Source organism: Epargyreus clarus, unplaced genomic scaffold, assembly GCF_041222505.1.
Source record: "Epargyreus clarus isolate Ecla_fem2 unplaced genomic scaffold, WU_Ecla_fem_2.2 ptg000007l, whole genome shotgun sequence".
Classification (NCBI taxonomy): domain Eukaryota; kingdom Metazoa; phylum Arthropoda; class Insecta; order Lepidoptera; family Hesperiidae; genus Epargyreus; species Epargyreus clarus.
Genome location: NW_027332215.1, coordinates 13354378 through 13380412, shown reverse-complemented (window position 1 = coordinate 13380412; position 26035 = coordinate 13354378). Strand labels below are relative to the sequence as shown.

Here is a 26035-nt window from a genome sequence, read left to right as displayed (position 1 = left end):
ATTTTGACATAACTGCCTTCGACAGTAACATTTAATATGGTGAATAAGATTATAATAGAGATTTCTGTCCACAGGCTGCCGAGAGCGGTAATGTCGAGGATTTCATGCGACTGTACCTGAACGAACCTTCCCGTTTGGAGGTACGAGACGCCCGCGGACGCACCGCAGCGCACCAAGCGGCAGCCAGGAACAACACTAATATACTGCACTTCATCAATAATTACGCTGGAGGTAAGTTTAATTCTCGAATTTGGTGTAAACACAGCCGTGCGTCTATGTCTAATTTTTATATTTTCTAAGGTAATTTTTTTCGAGCGTATGTTTGTATAAATCTTTGTCTCATTCTTAAGCACACCCTTCAGCTCAAAGGGCTTGAATTATGAAATGGAGTGTTATACATATATTTTTTAAATAAGCAGTTGGGTTTTTATGTATTTTAATATTTTTACTTGACTATTTTATAAAACCTCCAGTCTCCTTAAGCTACAGGGCATAACTAACGGGTATAACTGCTACTGCATCTGTATATTTTAAGTAAGGATTTGGATAATCAAGTTAATTTCACGTACTGAGTTTAATTCTGGGTTCACCGCTCCTTGATTGAGTAAGCACTTGTCCTCAAAATTAGTACTGCGAGTTAAAAACCACAGTACTCATTTTCAGGATGACTTACGATATTTCTTACTGAGTTTCCAAGCAAAATCTACTTGTATTAAAATTGTTCGCGTTTGGAGTCTCTTTTTTGATTTTAGTTCTATTTCAATTGTTCGGTATAACTAGATTATTTTCTTCTTCAAGAGAGTCTATTCAAAATTCTATTCAAATTTCACGAGACTATCGCTACCGACAAAGAAAGATCCTACCGACCTCCATAACTTGATACTCTAATTCATAGTCTCTGAAAGTTCACGGAAAAAGATCTTTCAAGATTAATTCCGACCTCCTCAAATCAGGCGCCCTAAACTCAAGCCTAATAGTGAATCCACCATCCTACTTCATAGTAGTTTAGAAGACAATATAATAATTTCTAACAATATAATAATTCCTAATAAGCGGGCGAACTAATGTGCTTAACAAAGCGCCTATCTCACGCGCCTTGTGTATTTTAAACCTCGTTGCAGATTTAATTGATATATTATCTTGCTCTCTGAATGAATTTACAAATACGACACTGTATGTACTGTGCTATTTTGTGAAAAATTAAGGAACCACACTATCGCTTTGGGAAGGACCTGTAATGATTTGGGAAGGAGCTATGTTTGTGTAAAATAAATAAATAATTTTCATACATTATGTTTTAGACTTTAAAGCAATTTTATCTTGAAATGAGAGATCTTCCCTTCCAGTTCACACTACAAAAGCATGATGAAGTACAGATTATGTTCCGAGTCTGCTCTCGGGCACAAAATATAATATAGTGCTCATAAATAGAAACATAGTAACTTAGTTGACGGGAAGACTAGTAGTGTCTAGTGGGGATAATAATGGTTGAAGATCATGAAATATGTAGTATTAATTTAAATTCTATAATATAGAAGTAGAAAGAAAACGTGCAGTCCGCTTTATGTTAAACGGCAACTACCGCGCATGCACCTGTAATGCCTTTATGCCTTATACCTTTGATGGTGGTAGAACTCTTTGTGGTTCGACTCTGGCGGCACCACCGCTACACCACCAATAACAGCAGTGTTAAGCGCTGCTGTGTTCTGGTTTGAATGGTGTGGAAAGGCAGACATACTTTTCCGAGGCAGTAGCCATTTTCCATCGGATGGGCTGCACGTCTGCTACTTCTAGTCCTAGTCGAGGTCGGCCAAAGTATTTCGACCCCTAAAGACTGAATTGAAATACTTGGTAGGTATAATTATGTGTCTTTCCCTAACTACATTCCTAAGACAGAAGACAGCAGCGCTTAATACTAAAATAAAATGGCAGTATAGTTGCGGCATTGGTGGCTCCTGTAAATCATATTTTAATATCGTATAGCTTATACACCATACATCGAGTGCCAATATCGCCGTGACCGCGATTTACACATAAGTGCGTCGCAGTATGGACATTTAATTAATGGATCGTAATTGACTTATAATTAAGTATGTGTGTTAAGTGATAGCCTAGTGGTGAAACTCGGTGTTATATGCAAGCGACCCCGAAAATAAGAAATTAATAAAGGAAACTAAAGAAAAATAAATGACATTGTCTGGGGTTTATACCGACTTCTTCAAGTTAACCACATTTTTCAATTAACCGCGGTGAGTACGCAGCATAATTGAAAGTCATTGTAAGTACAAGCGAACTTTAAAGTTTCAGTTAATGCTCGCTTCCCTTCGGCATCTAAGATCTTAATAGTTTCATGTTATTCTGAAGTCTTATATTATATCCTTGACAGAGGAGTTAACAAACTTCTAATATGAGCTAGGTACTTTTTGATATCGCTGACAAGCAAATCGATAAAAAGTTTATAACGTACTAGTATCGATTTACCTGCTTATTCCTGCCTACCCTAGAGTTGGGAAAAAATTAGTCAACCCAACGTTTGCATACTCTATAGACTTCATACTGTCGAACCCTCTAGCAAGCGACCCCTGGAAGGATGGTGGTATGTGTGGTCGCATAGCGTCGTAAACACCAGACGGTGTGGCGAGCTCTGAAGCTCATTTGGGCGGAGCCCGAACGGCAATGCGTGCAGAGGACTCCGGTTGCGTTCCGTAAGAGATCCCGGAGTCCTCTTAGGAACGCTGAGGACGGCCACCAGAGGGTTTTAGTGCGGTAAGAATCCCACATAACCCTTTTGAAGGTTTCCCCTCGTCAACAAAAAAAAAGAAACAAAAAGGCTTCTACTGTCGATCGGTGCACAATTTGTCTATTAACCAGACCAGTGAAGTGTTTTAAATTTCTTTTTAGTTGTGAAACAATCATATTCTGTACCCTTAGTATTGTGTTTTTACGTTTTTACAAAAATGACTGTTTTTGTATTTGTTTACGTATTTGGCACTACATTTCCAATTTATTGAAGACTGCAATGATAGGTTTGCAAAGCCCCATTTTTTATTCATATTTTGAAATGAAAATTATACTAATATACACAAAACTATTTGAAAAAAACTAACCTATGTTCCTATGATTTCAAACTATCTTAATATATAAATAGGCATATGTGAAACGTTTGTACTTTTAACATAGCGCCATCTATTGAATATTTGCTCAATCTAGTCAGCAGATACCGCCATCTATTAGAATCGTTTAAAACTCACAGGTAGTTAGTTATGAACTTATGACTGCCAGGTAATAAACAAATAATTTACAATAAAATAAAATTGTGATTATAAAATGGAATGGCTATCCTATCTTTCAAGTTGGATCAAACTGCACACGTCGTGCAAATTTCATTGAAATCAGTTAAGTAAGTATTGAAATAGTAGAAGTCCTTCGCGGACAAACAACGTGACGCGTCATTTTTATTAAGATTTTAGTTATTCAGGATATGGTATTTATAATTGATTTATTAATTTAGTTTGTATTTAAAGTTTTTATAATATACATTATTAGGTGTTACTCAACATGTTTAAAAAGATTTATCAAAATCGAACCAGTACTTCCAGAGATTAGCGCAAACACTCTCTTCCGCTTTATAATATACCTATGTATAAAAATTAAAGGTAAGCTCTTTGAGGGTTGCGGCTAGATATAAGCCCTTTCGGTAAGTTTCATATTATCATTATTTTCGTATTTTTTTATTCTTATAAACGAAACTTCCGCTCGCTCAATAATACGGCAACGAAAAATGAACTAATTCTATTACCGGTCAGAAAAATATATTTTTTTTAACAAATCTTTTGGTTTTTATTTAACTCAGTGCTTAAACAAAAGCAATTCCTTATATTTTCATATTTGTGCTTTCAGTCTGATTTACAAAAATAACCGTTAAAAATTCCTCACAAATAAACGAGCAAAAATAGCAACGACTGCAAATTATACGATCGTGACAGGACTCGAACCTGCAATCTTCGGATCCGAAGTCCGACGCCTTATCCATTAGGCCACACGATCCTCGTGAAACTGTTTCAAATTTTGCTATCACATGAATATTGTGCCGCGTAAATAGTCATAGAAAAGTGTCAAATTAATATTTAGTTGAACTTGTCCTTGAGTTTTTAATCTGTATTTATGGTTGTGATAAATATAGTTAATTAGTTATTTATTAAATTTACAATAAAATACAATATAGTTTTAAAAACAATTTTACGCTCTGTTTCAACTAAAACTACGACAAAGAAATTTAATCTCTAGAAATACGTTACGTATATTCCTTGATATTTTTTAGTCAGTATTTTTATAGTCATTAAAAAATATATGTACGTCGGAGAGGAGGATACTGGCATGCCCATATACTGAGTAAGGCTGTAATAAGAGTTATACTTATCCAAGGCGCTCCAACTCAGTTATTAGAGGTAGCAATGCATCTGCCGACCTCAGGTAGGAAACTTATATTATCTGGGATTAATTACAGATTTCCCTGGGCAATAGTAGCCTTTACCATCAGATGCATTGTTTCTTTCACTGTTTCACTGGCACGACGACCCGCATGGCGGAGCGGTCACCATGCCGGTCTGACGCGTAGAGGGTCCCGGGTTCGATCCCCGGCCAGACAGATTTCTAAATGATGAATTTAGATTTCTGTTTCTGGGTCTGGGTGTTTGTGTATTTGTCTCTGTGTGTGTCCATAGCACCCACGAAACAGGGAATCCTAGTGTGGGGCTGTGAGTGTAGAAAGGGTTTTCTTTTCTACTTCTGTAGTATAATAAATCACGTGTAATTTGTATAGTGCGCACGTGGCACGATATTAACTTTTAACGGTTGCCATATCGGTTAGAATTATTAGAAATTAGCAAATGACATACATATAAATGAAGATGTGTACCTTTAACAATTTTTACGTCAAAGTATGTTTAATATTTAATTAATGAAACAATTTTTTTCGTTACTGTGTACCCTAAATTGGTCTACCTTCCTTGAGGAACATACGCTAAGATTGATTAAGTGAACTATAACGAAACTCATACACAACAACAACATATTTTTATTTGTACACCAAATGTAAGCAACATATAAAACAATATATGAGAGTGTATACAAATAGGTCACATAACGATACAATGATAATATTACATTTGCTGTAAGGAAACTTGCACGTGTGAGAGCTAAGTTCTCAAAGTCGTGTGAAGTCTATCAATTCCTATTTGGCTAGCGTGGTGAACTGTTGTCTAAATGCCTCTTCCTCTGAAGGGAGACGGTGCCCAGCTGTGGGACGCTATGATAAAGCACAAACTATTGAGCCCATCGGATTGTAGACCGGATACTGGCTAATTTCGTATATGTGCGATATTTCGAATCAACCAAAAACATACCTGTAGGATGTTGTTTCCAGAACTCAAGAATTGACTCTTCCATCATTATATATCTATGAGGAAAGAAAATTTTGACTTATTTAGCATTAAATACACAAGGTGTCCGAGAAATACAAAAAATGAATTAAATATTAAGACTAACCATATCTCGAAATCCAAATTTTACAAAAAAAACGTGCATATGGTATGGCAACAAAATTATATAACCACCTGCCAGACGCAATAAAGCTTTTAGAAATTAAACATTTTTTAATTAAATTGAAATTATTATTAATAAGTAAATGTTATTATGAAATTGACGAGTACTTAATGATAAACTATTGAATGTATAATGAATATGTTGACATAATTATTTCCATTGTATTAAATTGTTTATTAAATTATTTCCAATCTATGTTGACATTCAATAATGATAGCTGTTACTTCTTAAATGTATGATGTAATATTTTTCTCCTGTTTTAATCTAATTTAATTATATTTACATCGTCTTATATATACTTACTTTTAGTTTAATTAAAAAATTGCATGCCTACTGGGTAACTACAGAGAAATGTAAAACCGTCCAAAAACCTTGTAAACACCTGTATTATGCAATAAATACTGATTACTGATTACTGATTATAATTCATATCGATAAATACGAGTATTTACTACTTACGGTACTTAAAAATACATTACTCAAATTCTGAGAGGAGATCTATGTAAACATAATTTTAAATTAAAGAATCTCTGCAATATTCCACTTTTGTTGTAATTAAACAACTTGAAAATTTTTTCAACAAAAAAAAAGAAAGTTAAAATTATATTTAAAAAAGTTGAAAATATCAAAAAAATACGAAGAACAAATTCAGAAAGGAAAAAAATAAATACAAAAAAGGGCGGAGAAACGCTCTCGGGTGGAATCGAACCACCGACCTCTCAAGCTTTACAGCCGATCGCGCTACCATTGCGCCACGAGAGCTTGTGTTTGTACGGCGAAAAAATGCTACAGTTAACACTCTTTTACGTGCAATTTCAACAAGATACTACCGTTACATTTATTTTTAATTTATTTTCTTTTCGGCGGTAGAACATCCACATGTTGACAGATTTCCATATAAGGCGGTTAGTGATCTCCATGGCCGACAATGACCACTTTCCATCAGGTCTTGAAGGTGATAGAACCCTTTGTGGTTCCACTCCGGCGGCACCACCGCCACACCCATTTCTACCTAATAACAGCAGTGTTAGGCGCTGTGCTGTATTGCTGTGTTCCGTTTTGAAGGGTGTGGTAAGGGAGCCAGACTTTTCCGAGGCGTTCCAGCCTAGTCCTCAGGGGTAGCGGCGCATCTGTGCCCAACCTCAGTTAGGAATATCTAATCCTCTCTGGGGTTGATTACAGATGTCCATGGGCGGCAGTAGCCACTTACCATCAGGTGGACTGAATGCTCGTCTGCTACTCCTATATTATAAAAAAGGTGTACTGCACCCTAACAGAACAGAGACAGTCTATACAATGTTATTTTACCTCATTGAAACCGAACGAAAATCACCTTTATTGATCGAGCGTGCCTGTTTTTATACTCATACTAGCTGACCGGCAAACGTGGTGTGCCATATAAATAAAAAAATGTTAAGGGTGAACAACCCTTATCACTAAGGGGTATCAAAAATACATAGTATCCAATTTTCAGACCTACTGAATATGCATATAAAATTTGGTGAAAATCGGTAAAGCCGTTTCGGAGGATTTCGGTAACTAACACTGTGACACGCGAATTTTATATACATAAAAGATTATCTTTTATACTATAAGTTCATATTACATGCTATAAAGAGCGAACTTTGTCTACATTGATTGCTGGATTTTAGAAAAACATTTTTTTTGATAATGTTGTGTTATCATCGACTTTGCTTTAAAATTGACGGATTTTCAGAGAAGATAACTTTCAACCCCTATTTAACCCCCTTAACGGTGGAATATCAAAAAGTCCATTCATAGTGCGCTTCTACATTATAAATCAAATCAAATCAAATCTCTTTATTTGTGAATACAGGTATTAAAAGTACAGCTACTAAAAAGTTACACCTTTTCATGTATACAAATATCATAATTATCAAGACTTATTACAAATCAATAATGAAGAAAAAAATATGTCATTATTATAATTTACATTCATAAGTATTAATTGTATTCATTCAGTAAGAGATTCGTGAATTGTATTAAATTTATATATGTAATGAAGCTATAGTCCAAATTTCATAATTCTAGCTTTAGTATTTTAATCCAAACTTTAATATGTATTGAACGTGAGGGTTTATATATACAGACAATACTACAGTAGATATGTAAATTAGATAAATGTCGTCATCGGAAGAAATTTACAGCGATATTTCAAAGGACTGACCTCCAGGGTAATATTACGTAAGATAAGATGAATCAAAGTGCCCTTCAGTATTCTGAAACATAAGAATCCCTTAATTTTGATTAGATTCCATACAATCATCGTTCAACTAGTCCTTTACTTCACAACAGTATACTCTAGAGAATCGCTATCTGAATATTGTCATCAATATCCATTGTGGTGAGCTATATTAATCTGCGATATGGCTTTAACCTTGTCTCACGGGACTGTGCATTTGACTGGGCAAACAACCCACACAGTGGTCCAAATTTGGCTTCTCAATCAGGAGTTAAAGGTTAGAAACCCAGACGAGCGCCTTTGCTTTTTTATAACACTTTATTGAACAATAAAAAGTGCTAGGCGAACTTAATGCTAAGTAGCATTTTCTAAATACTCAACCTTAAAGATGTGCAGAAAATATAAAGGCGACGCTAAATACATATTCATATTCATCAACCCATTACGGTCACACTGCTGGACACGGGTCTCCTCTCAGAATGAGAAGGATTAGGCCATAGTCACAGTAGACTTCACATACCCTTGAGATTTATTTTTTTTAAATTCCCTGATAGGCAGGTTTCCTCACGATGTTTTCCTTCACTGTTTAAGCAAGTGATAATTAATTTCTCATACGCACATACATTTGAAAATCAGAGGTGCGTGCTTGGGATTTGAACCTCGGACCCCTCGATCGAGAAGCCGCGTTTCTTAACCACTAAGCTATTACTGCTATTTCTGCTAATATTCATATTAAAGATACTTAAATTTATATTATTTTGAAGTTACGTGCGAATAAGAATATTCTTATTTTTATTATCACCTGATTTACCGTCGAAGAATTATTATGAAAAAACCTGCTCGCCTAGTATAGAAAAACAGTTCTTAATGATATGTGAATTCCATTTATCCTCGATTGGACCGTGAGGTGGTCCGTGGCCCATACCTCTCTTTCTGTGATAGGAAACCCGTGCCCATTAGTGGGACAGAAATGGTTTAACGACGACCATTAGGACAATAACAATACAGACTACTTAATAATATTATTTCTGGTTTCTCATTAAATTGTCAATCGATTTTAAACTATCCAGACAGCTTTAGACAAAACTTAACAACTGTTGCAATGACTTCCAGGGCTGATTTTACTTACTCGAATGTTTAAAAGCACTTACAAAATTTTTAAAATTATCGAATTACAGTTGGAACCAAACCAAACGCACTTTTAAAAAGAATGTCTGCTCACTATTGTAATTTAGTTCATCATTAGATATGGTGTCTACACCATTTTTCTTCATTTTCATGTAGTAATTTATTTTAAATGTATTTACTTCTTATCTATTTATATCTTATTTTTTTCTCTCTCTTTCTCTCATTCTTTCTTTTTTATGTTCTCCTTTCTCCCCTTTTTTATCATTTTATTTTAATTCCTATTTATTATTATTATTATTATTAGTTTAGTTGTACCGCCTTTAATTTTTCTGCACATCCCTAAGGTTGACTGGGAGAAAATGCTGTTTAGCATTAAGTCCGCCTTTTGTACCACACCGTTTTTAATATGGTCAATAAAGAGTAAAAAAAAAAACTTTTTATACAAATACGAATAGCAGACGATCAAGATGGTAAATAGCTACTGATGTACATGTACATCTGTAATTAACGCCAGGTAAGTTTGGAACTCCACCTAAGATAGGCCACAGAAGCGTCGCTACCCCTAAGAACTAAGTAATGCCTTGGAGCAGTATGTCTCCCGTACCATACCCTTCAGACCTTTCTGGTTTTGTCTGCGTTCTAGTAAACCTCGCTATGTAAAACATTATAAAAAAATGTTGGGTTGGTGCTCCCTTTGGTAGTTACTAAATAAATTAAACGAGTTGATTGAATATCTTGGAACTTTTTGCTGTAGGTACGATTGCGTTGTGAGAGTAATATTTTTGTAAATTTTGTATTTTTGATGGGATTTATTATCCTTAAATACATTTATTTCCTTTCAAACGATATCCTAAATAATATTATAAAGGCGAATATGTTTTTGTTTGTTTGTTTCTCGTTCACGCCTTAACTGCATAACCGATTGTCATGAAATTTTACACACACGTTGTCGAAGGTTCAGACAAGGATATAGAGTACCTTTTATCCTGAAAATAGAAACAATTCCTGAGGGATACATAAAAACCTTTGATCGCGAGTGACGCCGAGGGCAAGAGCTAGTACATAAAATGAATAGTTTTAGTGTCCTGTTTCTTATAAAATAATTTATAATAACACAGAAGCAAAGAGAAAACAATAAAACACTACTAAGTAAAGAAAATTCCATTCATAGTGAAAAGTCCATTGGACAAGAAACACTATTCCTAGAGATTAACTGTCTGTTGTTCCGTGAATACAATGTTTTAGAAAAATCTGCACAATAGACTATACCCATATAACTAGACGCCCTTAAAAAACGTCTTTCGATACGTATCTAAAATCACGAAGTTCTGAAGGTCTTATCTAGGGCCGAATAGCTCGAATGTTCGGAATACCAACGCCTTCTGACAGGCAGCGTTCTTTATAACCTTTACATTCGTTTCTTAGCTTTGTTGTAAGGCGTTGATACAATCACAATTGTTTTATAGAGCATGTACCGTTTCGAAGCGTTGATGAGAATAAGCGTAAAATAGTCAACGATTTAAATGGAGCCTTCCTCTGACCATAATTTTTGATATTTGATATAAATCTATTCTTACATCCTTTATATTATAGTACCTACCTTTAATCATTGTTATACTTATCTATGTATCTACTTCAAACTTGGATTTATATTCCTAAATATTTTGTATTAAAATAACTGATCCACAATGTTGAAAATATTAAGTACCCCTGATCTAATTGAAGGTGGTAACCACACGGGGTTCTGTGGTTTGACTCCGCTGGCACCACCACCACACCCATTTCCGCCCAATAACAGTAGTGTTAAGTGATAATGTGCTCTGGTTTGCAAGGTGTGGTAAGGGAGACTTACTTTTCCGATGCGTTCCAACTTGTCATCAGGGGTAGCGGCGCATTTGTGGCCGCTCTCGTGAAGGACTAGGAATTTAATCTTATCTGGTTTTTTTTTTTTTATAATATAAGAGTAGCAGACGAGCATGCAGTCCACCTGATGGTAAGTGGCTACTGCCGCCCATGGACATCTGTAATCAACCCCAGATAGGATTAGATATTCCTGAGGTCGGCCACAGATGCGCCGCTACCCCTGAGGACTAAGCTGGAACGCCTCGGAAAAGTATGTCTCCCTTACCACACCCTTCAAACCGAAACACAGCAGCATCTAACACTGCTGTTATTAGGTAGAAATAGGTGTGGCGGCTGCCGGAGTCGAACCACAAAGGGTTCTACCACCTTCAACCTTTTTGGTGTTATTAATTATCTCCATCAGCTGCAGGTACACAATCAGGTGGCCTGCAAGCTTGTCTAGTACTGCAAGATATATTTTAGAAAAAGATTAAGATTATAATATAGAACAATATTTTAGATCTCAACGCTCGCGACAACAACGGGAACACGCCACTCCACGTCGCCGTCGAGTACGAGGCACTTGACGTCATCGAGTTTCTGCTACAACAGTAAGTGCCCAAAAATATTGAAGCGTATATTTCTAACAAATATTAATGGCTACAATACATTGAGAATTTCCGTAATTTTAGAATAATCAATAGTTAACACGTTAAAGAATAAAGAATAAGAAACTCTATGAATATAGATGTGAACGTTGATACATGTATTCGGTATGCTAATGTACCATTATTCTCTACGTGTGCATATATTAGGAAACTGAAATTAACTTTTTTTGTTTGATGGAGAACAGTTATTTATTAAAGAAATCTTAAATGCAGATGAACAATATAAGGTGTAAAAAAGAGATGCCACAATCTTCGTGATGTCACATTGAATTCAGAGAATCTTATAAACATTAAAGATGTGTGTGAAATGTGTAAAGTTGAAAATGTAGCCAATATGTGACGTAACAAGGAAAAGCAACGCTCTTTGAGAGCTTTTGCAAAGAAAGACGTAGGGTTCGAATAGTAACATGTGTGGATGACCTGTAGAATTTTTGAACTGAACATTTTTCTTTGCTTCCAGGAAAGTCGATACAGGAGCTTTGAACGAGAAAAACCAAACACCTATACATCTAGCTACTTACTTGAATAAGGTAATATATTATATATGATATTAGATTTATATTATCGGGGAGTTGAGACATTTTTATAAATAAGGGATACTGGTATGGTATATGGTATTATGGTACATACTCATGCCATACATATGCGGTTTTAATTTCTTGTTTGCTGATATTTCGACCCAGTTATATAGATCGAAATATCGATTAAGGTACACATTTAAGACTATATATTCCATGTCATTGCTTTCTTTATTTGTTATCAATCATAGTTCAGAAATCACAATATGATGTGGCCTAATTTATGATATAATGTTCACGTGAATAAAAAGCACGTCGTAATTTAATCTTACTCTTCCTAGATACATAAAATCCAATATTGCACATCGTCCCGATAAACCTTATAGCCACTGACTTGCGCTCCAATATAGGATTAGGGAACGGATAATCTCCTGAACAGTAAAGTTAATAGATGCCGTATTACTTCTTCGTAAATGAAAATGGTTCTAGATGTTAAAGAGACACAATGGAATTTAAATAATTTTGCTTTGCCTATCCTCTTTCATATAATATGTAATATTCGTCTATTCACGCATCTTGTTGAATCAGCTTAATATGAGTAGATGTTGTTGTTACGAGCACCCTCTATTGTTGATACTTAAAAATGATAAGGTGAGCATTTCAGGAGACCACACAAAAGAAGATATGGGTAAGCCTCTACTATACCCTCTCGTATTACATGGCATGGGAGGAGCAAACGAGAATATAGTCCACTTACTGCTTATGTTCGGTGCCCACAGCACATCTATAAGCGATCAAAAGTAGTCAGAAGTTCTAAATTTGGCAGTTTTAGAAAACGTTTTAGCGAATTTACATGGTAGAACTTCAGAATATAGAAGTTTTATTACAAGTTATTAACGAGAAAAGATGTGTCTTCACAATCGAATCTTCTAAGGTCCACTGTTAAACATAGACATAGGTTTTGTTACCTTGAAATCATTTATTTTCCTGTCGAATTCCAAAACTTGATGTGGTGGGAAATTTCAGGTATCAGTTCTTCAAACTTTTGCGAAGTACAAAGACCAGTTCACCGTCGATCTCGGTGGTGAGCATGGTCGCACAGCCCTGCACATCGCCGCTATCCAGGATCACGATCTGTGTGCAAGAATCTTGGTAAGATTTCAAACATATTACATATATTAAGTTTCTTTGATACATTATTTTGATTCTATTATATAACACTTTGTACTAAGTAATTATTAGCTGCTGCTATTGATTATTTAATTTTTGATCGCTAAAAACTTTTTAAAGACATTTCAAATATATTCTCCCAGCCAATTTATTAATATGGAAATTATATAAATAGTAGCACAAGAAAATTAATTTCTCTGCTGCTTAACTATAGTTGGTACATTTCATTTTCATTAATTACATTTCATTCAATTCATTATTTTTATTTGTTATAAGACAATTTTTCAGATAGGTAATAAGAAGACGGTGTCTATATTAATTGGTTAAAATAAATTAAAGTTTACGACATTAAATTATAGTCTAAGGTAAACGTAGATATGACAAAATACCCACAGTTTGTAATTTCTTGGTCTCGTTATTAAAATAAATAGGTTTGTTTGCGGGATATTTGTGTGCCATTCGTTATTCTTGGTCTCGCTTGCAGAATACTGTTTTATTTTTTGCGTTCAAATTTATTACCATCCCTGAAATTTCGACGAATATACGACTGAAGGTCGCGGTAAACGATCAAACTGTTTGTCAAATTTTAAGATCATTCATCATGGAATTGCGGATTTGAGAACAAAGTGAAATGCTTACGCACAAAACTTTCGAACAAGAGTTATTTCCGTTTAAATTTAAAATTTAAATATGAGAACAATCTGGTTGAGTAGGTTGGGAAGAGCGAATAAGCTTGTACCAAACGATTAATCAAAATCATAAATAGAATACCATAAATTAAATATTCGCACATAAATCAGTTTATATACCTAATCCTATACCAGATTATCATAATAAACACCTAAATTAATATTAATATATACAATCTAAGCACAAGACATTCTCAATCACTCGGATGATAAAACATACTTTTTTTTTATAATATACCCCCAATCAACCTCAGATAGGATTAGATATTCCTACCTGAGGTCGGCCACAGATGCGCCGCTACCCCTGAGGACAAAGCTGGAACGCCTCGGAAAAGTCTGTCTCCCTTACCAGACCCTTCAAACCTAATAACTAAAGAACATTTTGTTAACAGATCTCAGATTTGGGTGCAGATAGCAAGCGACCATGCAATAACGGGTACTACCCTATCCACGAAGCCGCTAAAAATGCTTCATCCAAGACTATGGAAGTGTTCCTCCAATGGGGAGAGTCTAGAGGTTGCACAAGAGAGCAAATGATGTCGTTGTTCGACAACGAGGGGAACGTGCCCCTGCACTCGGCGGTGCATGGAGGAGACATCAAGGCGGTGGAACTTTGCATTAAATCCGGCGCCAAGATATCAACCCAGCAGTATGATTTTTCGACACCCGTTCATCTTGCTTGCGCACAGGTAACTATCAACTATTTGCACCGTATCTAATTGTTCCTTGAAAATAATTAATCCACATCTAACGCGTTGGTTATTGATAGCACGAAACTATAAACAGCCTGTTAATAAGTAACACGGTTTGTATAACAAAGAGAATTTCATAACATTTAGGAATTGATAATAAGACAACAGATTCATGCGTAAAGAAAATTGAAAGTTAATTTTATTTAATGTTGATAAGTTAAGTCTTTTTTCGCTGCGACATTTAAGATCTTGGTTAATGAAAAATAAATTCGTATGATTTAAAGAATGTAGTACCATCATCCACCCATTATCGTCCCACTGCTAGGCACGGGTCTCCTCTCAGAATAAGAAGGATTAGTCAATAGTCCACCGCGCTGGCCAAGTGCGAATTGGTAGACTACACAGTACACATACCTTTAAAAACTTTTTTTAGGATTTCTGAGGTATACAAGTTTCCTCGTGGTGATTTACCTCACCGTTTTAAGCAAGTGATAATTAATTTGTAATACGCACCTAACTTTGAAAAATTAGACATGCGTACCTCGGGCCCCTCGACGAAGAGATCGGTCGGAGTCGAAGATCTTAACCACTAGGCTATCACTGTAATTAGTATGTTATGTAGTATAAGAAATGTTTTAATTCCAGGGTGCATTTGAAATAGTGAAGCTCATGTTTGAGATGCAGCCTGAAGAGAAGGTAGCATGCTTGACATCTTGTGACGTGCAGAAGATGACTCCGCTCCACTGCGCCGCGATGTTTGATCATCCGGACATCGTTAATTACCTGATCTCCGAGGGTTCTGATATAAATCCTTTGGACAAGGAAAAGAGATCGCCGCTTCTACTAGCCGCCTCAAGGGGAGGATGGAGAACTGTTCATACTTTAGTAAGTTTGTCTTAGATGAGTAAAATACATACTCGTAAATTGATCACTCCTAACAAGAAATTGTAATCAGTTTTGAGTATTGAAATTGTTGCGTAAATAAAGTATTGCCACGTCTCCGTTCTAAAATGTCCCTTAAATGTTTGAAATACTTATTTATTAATTACGTAAATTACGTAGCATTAGTTATTTATACGTGAACTTTCTCTGAAAATGTTTTTTTATTTGTCAAGAATTCAAACAAAAAAAATAAAATCATCCTTCAATTTCAAATAAAATCATCCTTCTATGGCTTCACCTACTTCACTTTCAAGGCGGTGAAGTATCTTTCTATTTTACTTATCAAAGAAGTTTGTTCGTGTTGAACTTCCTTACATTTTGTAGTTGTTGCAAACATTGTACGAGGCGATGTAAAGTTACTTAGTGTTGAATTTGAAAACTTATTTAATATTACTCAATTTTTTTTATTCAAATTTACCATCAGGCTTGTTTATTTGCATCTGTAACATGCTCTTACAAGTTCCGTAATTGTAGTTATTGTCGTATACTCATTAACTGTTTACCTTTAAACAGATTTTTTTTAAATATAGGAGTAGCAGACGAGCTTGCAGTCCACCTGATAGTAAATGGGTACTGTCGCCCATGGAAATCTGTAATCAACTCCAGATAGACTTAGATTCCTACCTGAGGTCGCTCACAGATGCGTCGCTACCGTTGAGGGCTAAGCTGGAACCCCTCGGAAAAGCGTGGGTCACTTACCACACCCTTCAAACACTCTCAACCACCCACTTCCGACCACCCGGACCAAACTCCCTTACGCACAACAGGAGACCAAGGGGCATCTGCCATCCCAACAGGAAGTTGATCGGAGTTGCGGATGATAGAGAAAACTGTGAATTTACGTACTAACATTAGCATTTTATATAATACTAGCTGACCCGGCAAACTTTGTACCGCCTCAAAATCTATTTATCAAATTTATATTAGTATTAGTTTTTGAGCCTATTCATTACAACCAAACAAACAAACAAGGTTTTCCTCTTTATAATGTTACTAAAGATATTTAGATTATTATCTGTTTATAGATTCGGCTCGGCGCTGACATTGAACTGAAAGATATAAACTTACGTAATGTGTTACATCTTGTCGTCATGAACGGTGGTTGTTTGGGGGATTTTGCTGCCAATTGTAAAGTGAGTTATTTATATTCAATATCATTATTTATCTATGTTTCTTTTTTCTATCATGAACCCATTACAGTCCCACTATTGGATACGACTCAGAATGAAAAGAACTAAGTAGTCCTAGATTAATTGTAGTGGAGTACGAGTAAGTGTATTTTCTATGCAATTCTGAAAACTTTGAATTGGAACTCTTGGTGGTAACTTTACTGCCTTCGCCTTTTTTAGAATAATACTACTTTATACAAAAAAAGAAGTTAAACTTATAAGGCCAAGTTGTTTACCAAGCTTTTCTTTATTCCCAAAAGCACAGTAAAATATAGTTGCAATTTTACATGTTTTTGCCGCAAATTAAATTTAATCAGGTATAATAATTATTTCTTACTCTAAAGAAGTATTTGTAACTGTATAAGTCTTAGCTATATTTTTATTCATAAGTATTACAAGTTAAATATATCCATCGTAAACTTTATGATTCAATTTATCTTAATAAAGAGGCAACAAGATATTATCACGTCACAAATCAGTAACTCGATGATGAGTTCAGCGTTCTTTGCGTTTCACTTGGCTTGTATTTTTTTATTGCGATACTTATTTAATGCCAGATTTCAAAAATATTTGTAATATGCATGAAGTGAAATGGATGTAACATGCTTGTAATGAACATTCGTTGTAAGATCAGATAACTGTTACTCGTATCTTTATAACTCGAAAATTCTGCTTCATCTTCCTAACTAAGTATTCAGTGGTAGAAATGACTTCTTATATTTATAATTTCATCAACATTAGACATAATAAAATAATAACAAACGAGAATATCATTACATATTGTACCGTTGTTACTATTCATGTACGTATTAATTTAATAAACTTATTGATCAATTTCTTTTCGTATTCTAAATCACTTCTTGAAGCAGCGGTGATATTTAGTCTGAAAAATAAGCTAACCTAACCTAACCTAACGAAGTCGTAACGCTCCGCACATTTTACACTCAAGTTAAGTAAATATTACATTTAGCACTATGTAATTAATTTCAACTTATTATCATTTCAGGATCGTTGCGAGAAAAGTCTAATCGAACTTCTCAATGAAAAGGACAACACAGGTTGTTCACCGCTGCACTACGCCAGCCGGGAGGGACATATCCGCTCCCTGGAGAACTTGATAAAACTTGGTGCTTGCATCAACCTGAAGAACAATAGAAATGAGAGCCCCTTGCACTTTGCCGCCAGGTAATGTAATTGCTGTGTAGTATTAGTCCCAAAATATTGCCACCTTATCGGCATGGAAGATCTCTTCCATAAGGCAAATAAGGAATTAAATCCAGAAGATAGACTAATGCTTTAGGTAGATTAGATTAGCCTAGATAATTAGCCTTTCGAAATTATTCACCTCCAATAATTCATACTGTGTGTAATCATTCACACAGATAATGATGTGGATAACATACATTCCATACTGTGTCCGTTGGTGTCGTAAAATTTTATAGAATTGCAATTTTTCACAAGATGCCCAATATGAGTTGTAGGTAAAAATATTCAAGCAGCCTTTTTCATAACGTAAAGAAATGCTAATGTTCTCCATTGTGATGTCACCTGTGTCTATTGCTTTGTTACAACCGTCAGTATTAGTGTTAAAGCTATTTGTCTTTGTTCGCCCCCATAACACCACAACGGCATACTTGTAAACTTAGAAAACCTTCTAAACGCCTCTGAACACCTTTTTTTAACGCTCTTTTCAGATACGGCCGGTACCACACAACAAGTCAGTTGTTAGATTCTGACAAAGGGACTTTCATAATCAATGAAAACGATGGTGAAGGATTAACGCCACTCCATATAGCATCTCGCGAAGGTCATACCAGAGTAGTGCAACTACTCCTGAACAGAGGTGCACTGCTCCATAGAGATCACAATGGACGCAACCCATTGCATCATGCGGCTATGTGCGGATACACCCAAACAATAGAACTGCTACATTCAGTGCACTCACATTTGTTGGACCAGATGGATAAGGATGGAGTAAGTGTTTGTTATATGTTTATTTGACTGACAAAACGGTGTGGTCTGAAATAGTTCCATCTACCATTAGGTAAAGTTTAACATTGTAAAAAACATTTTTTAAAAGATGTGTGTTATGGAGTTCCTTTCGCCACTTCTTCTCCATAACGAAACACCTTGTGAAGTGGTGGTAGTTGTATTGACATTAAAAAGTAAAGTAACTCTCTGTAAAGAACCTATTTTGAATAAAACATTTTGATTTGATTTGATTTGTTAACATATAACTGAATATGTTGAGGTATTTGCATGAATACCTATAAAGGTATATGCAAATATATAGTATTTTACATAAAATGTAACAATAGATAATTAAATGTCATCAATATGAATCAACTAGTAGTGCCCGCGGCTTCGCCCGCATTATAACAAATAACATGACATACATGTAACTGAAAATTTGTACCTTCATTGGAATGACAATGGCGCTATCTGTCGAAATATGCCGTACCAACTCAGAAACCTTCGTGGGCTCATCTTTGCTTAAGGCCATCACATGATCAAATGCATAATTTACGATTCTATTAAGGACATACAGACAAACATTTATATAATATAATTGGCATGATGACAGTATTAAAAAATCAAAGAATTCATTATTGAAGAAAACACAATATATTGAAAAGATTCTCAAAATTGACTCAGTTTAAAAAGAAACTAAGATATTTCAATTAAATAAACGTATAAAATAGTGCAGTCGGCCATCTTGTCTGAAACGCTAATCGGGGCGCGAATGACGTCATTTTTGGGTATGCCACTGAATTGCTTGAAATTTTGTATGGGATTTTCTAACGTGACGTCACCAACGGGCGCCATGACACTCGCGAGCGTTTTCGCGCTTAATTCAAAATTGCTATAAACAAATGCTATTATTTTCGTTAATACTGAATTTATTACCGAAATAATACGATTTTTGGAATCGGTAGACATGTACCTACGTTATAGAAGGGGTTTTCAAAATTTGTCATCATGACTATTATAGATGGGAATTTCATATACTAATATGTACATCGAAATATAATGTGATGAACAAAGATGTCTTGGTAAAATTATTTCCAGTTAAGAATAGGTACTGGTATTGTTATATCGTGGTTAATTCGATCGAGAGAAGATTTGGCGAATTATTTCAAAAAGTTACTTCTAATTGTTTAGCTCATTGTATAAGTTATCTTAGTATCACAATATTATAATCAAAATATAATTAAATTAATTTTGAAAATTAAAAACAATATTATTGTTACAGAACACACCACTACATCTTGCCACAATGGAAAATAAGCCAAATTCCATTGCTCTGCTGCTTTCAATGGGATGTCGACTGTACTACAATAACATGGATATGAGTGCTATTGACTACGCCATTTATTACAAGTTCCCGGAAGCTGCCCTTGCAATGGTCACACACGAGCAAAGGTAAGCATTTTGGTAATAAAATAATTTCTAGCAGTCTGACGTCTGTGAATAGTGAATAACGAATTTAAAAAGTGACTATGAATATGATGCTTAGTAATATGTTAATTCTGGAATTGTATGTGGCCAGTATTCCATTTTACTCTTTTTTTTTCTTTCTTAACATAGGAATAGCAGACGAGAATGCAATTCATAATAATAATACTGCCGCTCATAGACATCTGTAATCAACCACAGATAGAAATATCTAAATATTCCTACCTGCGTTCCGTCACAAAAACGCCGCCACCCTTAAGAACTAAGCTGGAATACCTCGGAAAAGTCTCTTTTACCCTTCGATCCAGAACATAGCAGCGATTAAAACTGTTATTATGAGACAGAAATAGGTGTGGCGGTGGTGTTGGAGGAGTCGACCAGCTTTGAAATCATTATCTTCAATTCATTATCTTTAATACGTGCTACGAAATCGACGGGAATAGAAAGATCAGCTTATTAACTGCTATTACTAACATATAGCAAATCTATAAAATTCCTGTCTTTATAATTCCAGGGCCAAAGAAGTAATGGCTCTGCGCTCTGATCGTCATCCTTGCGTGACCCTCGCTCTGATAGCCAACATGCCGCGAGTTTTCGAAGCGGTGCAGGACAAATGCATCACCAAAGCAAACTGCAAGAAGGATTCTAAGAGCTTTTATGTAAGTTAAATACAGGTTTCTGATGTATCTGTCACGGGTCAGACCAACTGTTGGCCAGGTAACGCGTCAGCTGTTGTTGATTTTTTTATTTAACTCCATTTTTATTAACTGAATTGATGATTTGACGATCTGCTGGGATGTCGTGACGTCACAGTCCGTGACGGCCGTTTTTTCTGTTAGTTTAGTGTATTTGAGACATTAAGGCACTTGTTTATAACAGTTATAACATTATCTGTATTTGAATTTTATAGCAATTTTAATTGAAGTACAGTATTCTTTTCTTACATCTTTCTTTAAGCCCAGCTGACATGCCTAATTGTAATATGACATTTTAAAGATCATTACGTATATTAGAAAATTGCACAACGTAACAACATAGCACTTTCAAAATATTACTAATCCATTTGTGAAATTTAGATCAAGTACAGCTTCGAAGCGTTAGTTCCTCAGCCTCTGGATGATGATGGCACGAACTCAAAAACTCCACAAATTCCCTTGCCAGCCCTTAACGTAAGTTAAACTATTGATTAATGTATTATTTTTTAATTTCAATATTTTCACTTCATCACAGATTAAGTACTCTTTCAAGTTCTACCAACACTCGAAGCTTGAAATAGAAGCGCTGAGACAGGCGCGGAACGACCCAAAGTTTCGACCAGAACCGTTGAATGTTATCAACGTGAGTGAAGTGTCATCACTGTACCACAATGACGCTTCGCTTGTTTTGTATTTGTATTTGTACATTGTTATATCCAGAATGAGGTCAATTGAAACATTAATAAAAGGCTTACTTCGCTCAGTGATCGAAATTTGACCGTAATCGTAGATCATAGTTTTTTTCATTAGTAACACTAAAGCTAAAGAAAAGAAAAATTAAAATGGTCGACACACAACACAACGGTCTTAGCCTACCGACATCATCAAAAAGTATAACGCAAATAGTATTTAAAGTTTAGTATCTAAAGAAAATTCTCTCTAAGTACTCTTCGTGTTTTTAACCTTAGTAATATAGTACATTAGTAATAATATTCAATTGATCTCATTGGACAAATGTAATAAACACAACCCGCGTAATATACACACATACACGGCAAAGCTTGCGATACACGTGTGATACAAGCAATTTGTTTGGTGATTGAACTAATCTTAGCTTGTATTATGAACTTGTAAATATGATAAAATGAAGAATAATACTTGTAATTCATTTTTTTTATAAAATACACGAAAATTTTCAGGCTATGGTTGCTCATGGGAGAGTAGAATTACTGGCTCACCCACTAAGCCAGAAGTATTTGCAAATGAAGTGGAACTCGTACGGGAAGTACTTCCACTTAACCAACTTACTGCTATACAGCGTGTTCCTTCTATTTGTGACCATGTACTCATATCTGCTTATGACTATCACAACAGTTAAAACTGGTAATGATGTACCATATTCTGTTTTGAATCTATCCAATGATGACGTGAAGGCTTTTGATGTTTTGAATGGAACTATGACTCATTCTACGGAAGGTAAATTATACTTTGATCTAAATACTTCATGTTTAATATCTTCTTTAAGTTGTTACTTGTTGTAAAAGTCAAAGAAATCGCTAACATCTTGGCAGAGTGATTTGTTTTTAAAAGTGTCGTCGATAACGACTTGACGATTTCGGGATACAAACATGCATGTCACTAATTTCTGACACACCAAACTTTTTGACGATAAGATGGGTGGCCATCGAAGTTTGAAGCAGGTTAAGAAATCTAGCGCCAAAACGGCATAAACGATAGCACGTGCGTTCAAATCTTGAACGAAATTAAAATTAATTTTTCCATGAATGGTTTTCCCAGGAAAAAAGGTAGCCACCGAAACAATATCATAAAGCAAGAATCTTCAGGAATATGGATGTCAGTCTGAATTGATAGCGACCATCTATCGTTATTATTTTACAACATAATTTACATGATATTCTATTTTATTGTACTTGAAGTCCGATAAAAACAAGGATTTTATATTTTCCTTTTTAGAATTCCAAAAAATCGTAGCCATGTATACCAGCTCTATAACGATCCTAGTCTACAATTCGATGTGCATGATCCGTGAGGCATACAACCTGCGACAGCAAAAATGGCATTACATCTTCGATCCCTCCAACTTAGTCGCTTGGACCCTCTACGTTTGCTCCACTTTGATGGTTCTTCCATCACTCATTGACGCAAATTATGATGTACAGGTGAGTCTTACTATTACAGAATTATCTCAATCGAGTTACACTGTTAACTTTTCATATTTTTTCAGAACTTTTAATAACTTTTCCACATTTTATATAAATAATTATTACATTAATGCCACAAATATGGTTAATAATTCCTTGTATCGCCTCTATTGCTCCATTGAAATGTTTTCCAAAATTATCCTTAATTCAAGTAATAGGTGTAATAAGATCGTTTCAAAATTTTATCGAAAAAATTAACACCCGGCTAAGCATTTGGTAAGCCTACCGTAGAAGACGTTATCTCCAAGCTGCAATAAAGTGTATACGTACATATTCCTAATGTCTCATAATTTTATATTTACAGTTATCATCGGCTGCTATAACGGTTTTCCTGAGTTGGTTCGAATTGCTGCTACTTCTGCAACGTTTCGATCAAGTCGGCATCTACGTAGTGATGTTCCTTGAAATCCTACAAACACTCATCAAAGTGTTGATGGTGTTCTCCATTCTGATTATCGCCTTCGGCTTGGCATTTTACATTCTACTGTCCAAAGTGGGTGCATTGGTTGAAAGGATATTAATTAATCAACCTCATCATAAATTTGAAGTAAATTATCATTTTTGCTTTAAGGGCGAATTTATTAGCATTGCATGTTAATATTTGTTCTTGATGTTACTTAATGACATTGATGGAATTTGTGACTAATATATCCCTTTAATATAAAAATTATTAAACCTTACCTTACGTAGTTTTTCAATACTTTTAAGTACACAATCTTCATGCTGTATTTGAAGCGCTTGCATAATAGTTATTAAAAAGCTAAGCGTGTCTGCGATTAAGTTCAATGATTGCAAAAAAAATTTCAAATGTTTCAACTGTTATGTACTTTCTACAGATACTAATATATCTCTGCGAATTATCATTACTTACATACTCGCAAATATTTCGCTGGGCCAAAATTTTCGATGATTTAACACTAGATACAATGAATCGTAACGACTGTATCTCTTTCGCAGGGCCATCATCTGTCTTTCAGCACTATCCCCATGTCGTTGATGAGGACCTTTGCGATGATGCTGGGCGAACTTGACTTCGTTGGGACCTACGTGCAACCATACTATAAATCCGAAACGGACACAACTTTACCCTTCCCTATCACGACCTTCGTTGTACTGCTGCTCTTCATGGTATTCATGCCGATTCTTCTCATGAACCTTCTAATCGGTTTGGCTGTTGGAGACATCGAGAGCGTGAGGAGAAATGCGCAGCTGAAACGCTTGGCTATGCAAGTAAGTAATCTATTGCAAACGATGTCTTCTTTTCTTATGATACTGAATGTACAGAAGAAGAAATAGTAATGGTTTAATGGTACCTTATGATCACCAATTGTTAAGAAATCCATGAATACTAAATAAAGTGCCAGAGTACATTATATAAGCAACAGAACATCATAATACGCATTGCAATGAAATATTGTATTAAAACTTCTGCTAATCAATTTCGTTGTACCCATAAATTGCAGGTGGTTCTACACACTGAACTGGAACGAAAACTACCCACATTCCTCCTGGAGAAAATTGACAAGAACGAGCTGATTGAATATCCGAATAACAAGAAATGCAAACTCGGCTTCCTGGATCTGATGTTGCGCAAGTGGTTCTGCAACCCATTTAGCGATGATGGTTAGCATAGACATATTTTTTAAATTTAATGCTGCTGATCCCTGATACTCACCCCTAGTACATAGATAATAAGTAAGAAGCATGTAGGTAAAAGATAGTAGAAGCTAGTTACGTAGTTCGACTCCAGAGGCATCATCATCTCACCTTTATATTAGTAGAGTTAAGCGTTGTTGTATTTTAGATTGAAAGGTATGTTAACGGAAGGAACTCTAATAAGAGGCTTTCCAACTCAATCTTCAGAATATCAATGTAGATCAGTCACAGACAGGCCTCTATTTCTATCTGAAATTGATTATAGACGTCCATGGGCAGCAGTTGCCACTTACCATCTGGAGAACGGCATGCTCGTTTACTACTTACTTACTTACTAACACTACTACTACTACTACTACTACTAAAATAACTATAGCTTTGACCTGATAATTGCGTCACATCTAGAAACTTTCGCTAAAGTGCTGCTTCATAGCTTTGCTTACAAAAGTTGAGTACCTCAACAAACATCTAATGGAGAACTCCATACTGCTTGCTTACGGGTGTGATTTAACTGGACTCTTCTTTGAGTTGTTGGATTGTTCCAGCTGGCCTTGACCTGGTTCTAGAAAGCAGTGAGGATTACATCGCCGCTGAACTGGAGAAGCAGAAACGACGCCTTCGTGATATATCTAACCTTATGGAGCAACAGTACACTCTGATCAGGCTTATCGTACAGGTATGATAGTTTTATTTGGTTCAATGTATATGTATTTTGTATGTATATCTTAAACTGTCATACAGGTTTTTTATAATATAGGCGTAGCAGACGAGCATGCAGTCCACCTGTGTTCTGGTTTGAAGAGTGTCGTAAGGAAGACATACTTTTCCGAGGCGTTCCAGCTTAGTCCTCAAGAGTAGCGGCGCGTCTATGGCGAACCTCAGATAGGAATCCTACCTCGGGTTGATTACCGAAGTCCATGGGCGGCAGTAGTTACTTACCATCAGGTGGACTGCATGCTCTTCTGCTACCCCTATAATATAAAAATACCTCTACCTACTTAGAATTGGAAAGTAATGACAAACACTTCTTTCTGTACTTCCAGAAAATGGAAATCAAGACCGAAGCAGACGACGTGGATGAGGGTGTATCAGCTAACGAGTCTCGCGTGATCCCGCGCTGGTCCTCTCCCAGGAGCCGCAAGAAGCTTCGCTCGGCCTCCTCTTTCAGCAAGGGTGGTTGATCATGTTCAAGAGAAATACAATTGTCCAAAACGGAATATTACTATTACCCACATTAAGACGAAAAATCCGAATTTTAATTCGGTTTCAGTGATTGAATTAAAAGGCCATGTCGTTATTATATAAATGTGTCTTGTAGGTATACTTGTGTGTATGTTCATTCATACTTTTTGTAATAAAACTTTATAGGATGCGTATGGTC

General features: G+C 35.5%; 1 protein-coding gene and 2 non-coding genes across 3 annotated transcripts in view; 1 reads left to right on the top strand and 2 right to left on the bottom strand.

Annotated features, from left to right (window-relative positions):
* Nucleotides 1-25835, top strand: part of LOC140743111 (transient receptor potential cation channel subfamily A member 1-like) — a 43184-nt gene extending 17349 nt beyond the window's left edge. The window contains exons 2-20 of the mRNA XM_073074170.1: nt 75-231; nt 11298-11388; nt 11906-11975; nt 12990-13115; nt 14215-14511; nt 15160-15399; nt 16482-16589; nt 17632-17810; nt 18320-18599; nt 19879-20048; nt 20596-20740; nt 21158-21250; nt 21976-22252; nt 22751-22956; nt 23303-23491; nt 23956-24228; nt 24462-24621; nt 25200-25330; nt 25698-25835. Of these exons, the coding sequence (XP_072930271.1) occupies nt 75-231; nt 11298-11388; nt 11906-11975; nt 12990-13115; nt 14215-14511; nt 15160-15399; nt 16482-16589; nt 17632-17810; nt 18320-18599; nt 19879-20048; nt 20596-20740; nt 21158-21250; nt 21976-22252; nt 22751-22956; nt 23303-23491; nt 23956-24228; nt 24462-24621; nt 25200-25330; nt 25698-25835 (3330 nt within the window). The remainder of the gene's footprint in view (nt 1-74; nt 232-11297; nt 11389-11905; nt 11976-12989; nt 13116-14214; nt 14512-15159; nt 15400-16481; nt 16590-17631; nt 17811-18319; nt 18600-19878; nt 20049-20595; nt 20741-21157; nt 21251-21975; nt 22253-22750; nt 22957-23302; nt 23492-23955; nt 24229-24461; nt 24622-25199; nt 25331-25697) is intronic.
* Nucleotides 3975-4047, bottom strand: TRNAR-UCG (transfer RNA arginine (anticodon UCG)). The gene has a single exon. It is a non-coding gene; the product is annotated as a tRNA-Arg (tRNA).
* TRNAY-GUA (transfer RNA tyrosine (anticodon GUA)) lies at nt 6293-6366 on the bottom strand. Its single transcript has one exon. It is a non-coding gene; the product is annotated as a tRNA-Tyr (tRNA).
* Nucleotides 25836-26035: the final 200 nt, after the last annotated feature.